This window comes from Apium graveolens, chromosome 2, assembly GCF_009905375.1.
Source record: "Apium graveolens cultivar Ventura chromosome 2, ASM990537v1, whole genome shotgun sequence".
Classification (NCBI taxonomy): Eukaryota; Viridiplantae; Streptophyta; class Magnoliopsida; order Apiales; family Apiaceae; genus Apium; species Apium graveolens.
The window spans coordinates 237167757-237175383 of NC_133648.1; the positions used below are offsets into that span (position 1 = coordinate 237167757).

Consider the following 7627-nt stretch of genomic DNA (forward strand, 5'->3'; position numbering starts at 1 on the left):
ATTGTTAATTTGTTCAACTCTCTATAGTCGATGCACAGTCTCATGCTTCCATCTTTCTTTTTCACAAACAGAACTGGAGCACCCCACGGAGATACATTCAGCCTTATAACTCCTTTAGCCAATAACTCTTGTAGTTGCTTGGCCAATTGCTTCATTTCTGCTGGTGCCAAATGATAAGGTGCCTTCGCCTTCGATACAGGTTCCACGCCAGGTGCTAAGTCAATAAAAAACTCAATTTGATGATCAGGCGGTAATCCAGGAAGTTCATCCGGAAATACATCGGGAAATTCTCTAACTATCGGGATACTTTCTATATTCGGCATCTCCTTAGATCTATCAATTACATGAGCCAAATACACTTCATACCCTTGTCTTAACAACTTTTTAGCTTGAATCATTGTCAAAAATGTTTTAACTTGTTTCTGTCTTTTAAACTCTACTTTCTTTCCTTGAGGGGACTTAAGAATCACTTTCTTCTTCTTACAATCTATATGAGCGCCATGTTCTTCTAACCAATCCATTCTTAATATAATGTCAAATTCTCCTAGTTGAAAAGGTATAGGGGAATTAGGGAAACTATAGCCTGAAATCTCTACTTTACACCGGGGGCAAATACTTTTAACAAACACTCATTCTCGATTAGCCAAAATGATAGATAAAGGTTCAACTAATGGTTCAATTTCACAATTCAACTTGCCGACAAAAGATTTAGATATGAAAGATCTAGTAGCTCCGGAATCAAATGGCACTTTAGTGTTAATATTGTTGACAGAGAGCATACCTGCCACAACTTCAGAACTCTGAACAACATCCTTGATATTCATGCTGAATATCTTGGCCTGAGCAGGACAGGAGGGAGGGAATACTGGAGTTGCAGATTCAAAAGGTTGATTTGAAGGTAGTTGAAGAGTTGGAACAGAAGATGTCATTGCTTGATTGTAAGGGGCGGCCGTCAATTGCATCAACTTGTTATTTCCGGGGGTCTTGCAATCCCTCGACATATAACCGGTCTTTCCACACTTGAAGCATGTAACAGGAGGCTTCGGATTTCGGCACTTATGCGCATAATGACCTTTCAAATTGCATTTGAAACAAATGATGCCAGCCTTATTGCAGTTACCCGTGTGTCTCTTGTTGTAGAATTTACACTCTAAATTTGTTGCTTGCGGGGATCTTTGACCACTTGGCCTTTGAATCCTATTCTTCTGACCCTTGTTATCACACTTCTTAAAACTTCGGGGTCCTCCCTGGTTCTGGAATCCAAACTTCTTGAAATTACTTCCACTTTGACTCCCTTGAGCCGATCCTTCACCATTGTGTCCAAACTTTCATTTCTTACTCTCTCCTTCAAGTTTTGATCACTTTCTCCTTCGATTACCATCGCCTTCTGGACCACTTCAGCATATGTGGTCAGTTCAAAAGTAGCTACTCTGCTTCGTAGCCAAGGCTTCAATCCTTGTTGAAATCTCCTCACTCTCTTTTCATCTGTGTCTACATAATCTCCAACAAACCTAGCCAATTCAGTGAATTTCTTCTCGCACTCTCCCACGGTCATTCCTTCTTGCTTCAATTCAAAGAACTTCAATTCCATTTGAGTCTGCATATACCTTGGGAAATACTTGTCTAAGAAAATCTTATTGAATCTATTCCAAGTGATAACTTCTTCTTCTTCTGAAGCACGGGCTGACTCCCACCAATAGTTCGCTTCATCTTTCAGAAAATAAGACACATAGTCGACCTTCTGGTCTTCACTTACAATAGCTAGCGTGAAAGCTTTCTCCATCTCTTTAAGCCAAGATTAGGCTTCTACAGGAACTTGAGTTCCATGGAACTTCGGTGGTTTCACAGCTTGGAATGATTTGAAAGTTGTAAGGGTTGGTGGTGGTGGAGGTGATTGTTGTTGTTGTTGCTGAAGGAGTTGTTATTGTTGAGCGAGGGTAACAGATTATTGGTGAAGTATTTGCATAAGTTGAACCAAGTTGGGTGGTGGATCTTCACGATCCCCGGTATTGGTGTTGCGAGCTCTACAAGGAGGCATGATTCTGAATGTAGACAAGAAAGGTTTATTCACAGTTCAATATTTACATATACAAGTTATAACAAGAGTAAATATTAAGGAGTAAGGTCTTATTCAAGGTGTGTTCAACAATGTAAAGGTATATTATTATTGTTATTCCATGATGAGGTGCAACTTATTAAGGTACAAGGTATCACAACTGATAGATGTAATTATATAAGCAAAGGTATATTCACGGGATATCTTAGGGAAAGATTAAACATGATCAAGTTCTAAAGGGGTCAACAGGATTCAAACAACAAAATTTTGTCTAAGCAAGCATATACCATGGTAATGAGATGGCAATATTATAAAGATAATGAAAGTGCAAAATTAACATTAGTTCAATTGAAAAGTACGAATAAAGTATGAACACGAAATAAAGTGCAAATAAAGTCTTCCCGAAACAATCCAGGTACAAGGTACAAATGGAAATCAAAGTAATAATCATCAACGATGCTGGAAATAAGTAGACTATATGATAGTCTAAGAGGATGGTGGGGGAACAGGGGCAAGGAGATGGCTAATCACTCGATGGAACTCGTCGGTAATGGCGGTAAGAGTGATCTAACTCTCTCTCTCTCTCTCTCTCACGGTGTGGAAGCATCAATTCCAATCGATCCTCAGCCATCTGGATGATCTCCTTATGCCTGACTATTAGTCGGGGTCGGTTGGGCTCGTCATCAGAGTTCTCGCGGTACAACTGGTCCACCCTACGTCGAAGATTCATGTTCTCGCCTTTCAGTCGATCAATCATTACCATCTGCTCGTAAAGAGGGAATGGCACAGTAGTAGGGAATCCGGGAGTCGATGAGGATGATTCCTATCAAACAGTTATATGCATATATACACGGTTATAATTAAAAGGGTTAGAAAACCTATAGATTCTAACGTCCCAAAACCCAAATGATCTAAATTCATCCTATCTTCTAAATTCCTATCTTATATTTATTTATCCTATGTTGTTCAGTGACTCAACCCTGTGGCTCTGATACCAACCTGTGACGGACCCACATTACTAACAAGAAGAAATATGCATAATATTGATTAAAGCTACAATCCTTAACCATAATCCCCGGATCCACAGGAATGAGTTTGAACAAAATCTAACATCTTAAGTCAAATTACTACCAAGTTTTAAACCCATTAGGGAACTACTAGTTCCCTACCTGCTCCAACATCTCACGGTAGGCATACCCCGAGTCTCCACATGTCTTACGTGCGGTTTGCTTGAAACGAACCATCTTCGGGTTTCACTGAAGGGATAGCATCAATAACAATATTAATGAGCAAAATGCTCAGCAAGTGAATAATAGTGTATAACAATTCATCATAAGCTCAATAAAATGATAACAGAAGGTAAATCAACAATATGAGTTCTCAAATAAAAGATCAAGTTTTTTAGTAAGTGAATGGAATTGGAAATCTGCACGGCGCTATGAGCAATGAGGGGTGATCAGCCCACATAAAAGCTCTGAACCACATACAAGTGATTCACAACTTTTGAGGATCCTCGACACACATTGGCCATATAAAACCATCAGGCTCCCCACTACTGTGGTTTAAAAATTATCACAGTGACTGGCACCTCAGTCTTATCAGAAAATACCATCCAATTCCTTTTTTAATCAATTTATTTCAATTCAAAGGGTTCTTGATCAAGGACAAGATAACAAGTGTATGTATTGTCAAGGTTCAAGTGACGGGTTGTCTAAAATGAAGGAATGTTATTAAGATCAGGGTTCCCAAAAGAAATAATTCAAATTTATGAGGGGTTTAGGATTCATTTGATATATTAAGGGACTATTGTAGGGAATTCATGTGGGTATGAGGTAATATGTGATAAAAAGGGACAATTCAAGTATGAAAGCGATTAACTAAATCCAAGATCTAATCATTAGGTGATGTCAGGGACTATATAATTCGATTAAATTTGTAGTCATACATTTACAGGGTAGTAAATCACAAGAAACATAATTATACAGGTAAGTTGAGAGTTCACTTTCCTGGACTACGCTTACGGAGTACTTGAATAGAATCGTCTATGGGCTCCTTTCCTGGCATCCTACTTGAACCTATAATAAATAGTATCCTCATCACAACACTTGCTAACTACCCTTTCATGTATACTATATATATATAGATATATATAAATATATATATACACTTAAACTCAACTAATTAAGAGTAATATATGCCTCACTTAATCCACATAACACTTAGCAAACAATGGCATGGTAATTTATCACTTAATTAATAATACACTTAGATTCTATTTAGTCACTTAAAATGATTCACAAATGCAATGCACACTACTTAACTTACCCGAATGTACACCTTGGCACCATTTGTGTGCCTTGGCAAAAATATGAATTTCTACTTTGGGCATTTACTATACTCTGACTTCTATGGCTTCTTATGACTTTAAGCTAACTTTTTCAATTGGTTTGACATCAAGACCTCACTTAAAAGACTCAAAAATGCAATGCACTCTTCTAAAGTTTCCAAAGGTAACTCTAATAGTGACTCTCGGGTGTTTTGATGGAAATAAGGTATCTCCACCTTGGGCCTTCACTCCAAACCAACTCTCAAAGGTTATTAAGACTATAAAATGACACTCAAAGTTGGAATGACTCAAAGACCTCACTCAGGCCTCCTTGGGCCTTAAGTGGAAGTTGACACAAAACTGCCCCTTGATTCCAAACTGACCTATTTTTTTACCAACTGTGCCCTGTTCTGAGCTACTCTCGGGTTTGTGTGTGTGCCCTAAACAAATGAAAGTTTTTATTGATTATAAAGCTACTGCACACAATTATGAACCAAGTACCAACTCCCCTGAGCTCAGGAATACCAAGGCCTTACTAAAACTTACCTAAAATGACCTAAACTTTTAGTACAAAATTCTGCCTGTTATGACCAACGCGACTCCTTCCACCTTAACTCCCTTTATTACACCAAAAAACAATCAACAACCAACCAAGGAAAGTCCTAATGTACACTAACACCTACTGACTAACAACATATAAGGTCCATTTGCAATTTATTTAGCATTAAGATCACTTATAAAGACAAGCAAAGTAACACATCACAAGACAAGCCATCACTTATCATTTTAAAGCCAAAAGTTCGAAGTAAACATGCATGGTAACTTCATGACACCTGTTGACCATAAGATCATACCATCATATATAATCTAAACTAGCATTTTATAAAAGGAATCATGGCATGCAACTCACAAAAATCAATTATTAAGAGGTTAAAAGAACAACTGTAATAGCAATATCATATCTTCGAAAAACTCGAACTATAAATTCAAAATAATCACTTGATATCCACTGAATATAATCACTTATCATCATGGAATACTTCATCTAGCATTTTTATAACAAAAACCATAGCATGCTTCTCATAAAAGTCAAGTACCAAAGCACAAAATCAACAAGTATGGTTTTTACTTCGAAAACCACTTGTAAAGCAACATGCAAATGCTAAATCCTACATGCAAGTGCTAAAATTAATGTATCTTGAAGGAAACTGGCATGCATGAGTTTAAACTTCATAAAAAACATTTTTAAAGAACAAGACTTTCAAAACAACATGCATGGTCATTTTCTTTTATAAAAACTACCCAAGATCAACACTCTAAACATTCGACTCTTAAGAAATCATTGCCAAATGTTTATGAACAAGATTATGACTTGGAAAAAATAGAACTATAACACCTCTCCAAGATCACATATTGCTCATTTCTATAAGCCACCATGGGTGAAACCTTGAGTTCACAAGAACTAAGGCCTCAACTTCGGCTTTATCAACATGCACACATAAAACTAACCTCAAAATGAAGATAATCCACTAGATGATGAAGGTCCTGGCTTGACTAGCTTGAGAAGTGAAAGAAATTGAAAAGAAATGAAAAAATGGCAAGAATTGGGGTGGTGGTGTGCTTCGGCCGAGAGGGAGAGAGGAGAGAAGAGGGTGAAGTGTTTGAGTGAATGTGTGATGAATAATGAGAGTATTCTTTGGTTTGTTACTTAAAATGGTAGTGGAATGGAGAAATTACATAAGTATCCCTCTTGGTAGTTGTGACAAAAATGCATGTAAGGTTAAAGAAGTAAACTAGCAAGTTAGTGGGGTTGGAATTGACGGTCTTAACCTTGGACCCTATTACAAGCCAAATGCATGCAAGGGTATACTACTAATCCAATAATTTATAAATGTATGATTAAAAAGAATGGATTTTAGTAAATAAAATACAACTCCATAAATCACAAAATTAATACCATAAATACCATGAGATTTTAGAAGTTTTATAAAATTGTTTTCAAAAATTTTGAACAAGAATATATTTTAAAAGAATTTTTTAAGATCAATACTCTAATATACTAGCCACATAAAAATATAGTTTACAATTTTAAGTCACATAAGAAAATGCAAGTAATTTGATTCTAAGCCGCTATTATATGAATTATAATTTATCGTCTAATCGCAACTATTATTATCTAATCGCGATAAACTCAAATATTATTTAATCGCGTAACGAACTTTTCTTGCGTATAATTTATACGCTTATAAATAATCTAACAATATTCGCAATGCCACTCAACAAGGAATATATATACGAACACATTGAATTCACATAATTTCTGACATCTCATACACGAAAAATTACATAGTGCACAAAACGGAATATTATATTGTATTAATATCAAATATTTACAGGCGTTACACGATATGTTGAAAGATCAGTGGTTATTCTAAGTCGCATAGAAGGAATTTGAAGATATGATTGTAAATTCCATGAGAGTGCAATTATTGTCAAATTATTAAAATATTGAACGTAGAGGCACGACGCTAAAGATACAAGACTTAATAAATAGGAATCTATAATAAAGATCAATTTATGAAGTCATTTTAGCGGACTTTCTAAAGTTATTTTATGACTCGAATGGGATCTATTGATCGAACAAACTCTGAAGGTGTAGATAAGTAAAGTGTGGATGGCGACCAACAATATCATTTTTTTCTACGATACTACGGTATATTTTCTTTGGACTCTTAAATAAGTATGAACTTCTTTTATTATAAGTTCTATGAGGTGATAAGAAAAAGAAGATTGTTATATTCCTTTCAAAATCATTTTCCCCCTCAAGTTTTATTTTCTGAGTGAGACAAGCAGCGTTATGGTGTGATGCTTTGTCGGAATGGCGAAGAGTCTGGTGGGACGCCACCTAATCATGTGTTGTATGCCATATGTGACGCCCTTCAAATTCGGGGTATATATTTGGGGGTCACTATACGATAAACAAAACTAAAATAGGAATAACATAATCATATAATAAATATGACCCCTTGCATGCAACTGGATCGATCCCAGGTTATAGTATGGAATAGGCACTAATACAGACCAAATGTTATTAAAACCCATAAGTCTAATTAGGTTTACAAACTATTAAAATTTTATTACAAACCTCTACACTATTCAAGCGTCCCAAACTGTCTACCTAGAAAACACACCAAACTATTTACAAGCACTCGACTTCTGATCAAACCTGGAACTCAAGCCTACTC

The 7627-nt window shown here is 36.2% G+C and overlaps 1 protein-coding gene across 1 annotated transcript; it reads right to left on the reverse strand.

Moving 5' to 3' along the window:
* Window positions 1-629: 629 nt before the first annotated feature.
* LOC141697970 (uncharacterized) lies at window positions 630-1591 on the reverse strand. Its single transcript, XM_074502561.1, has 2 exons — window positions 1340-1591; window positions 630-1253 (listed from the first exon to the last, which is right to left on the reverse strand). Exons 1-2 carry the CDS (start codon window positions 1589-1591, stop codon window positions 630-632), a joined length of 876 nt encoding a protein of 291 aa, XP_074358662.1.
* Between the last annotated feature and the right edge of the window lie 6036 nt (window positions 1592-7627).

Coding starts and splice junctions, on each gene's coding strand:
- LOC141697970 (XM_074502561.1), bottom strand. CDS start 1,591: ATGGAATTGAAGTTCTTTGAATTGAAGCAAGAAGGAATGACCGTGGGA. Junction 1,254..1,339: donor ATCAAAACTTGAAGGAGAGA/GTAAGAAATGAA, acceptor TTTGGATTCCAG/AACCAGGGAGGACCCCGAAG.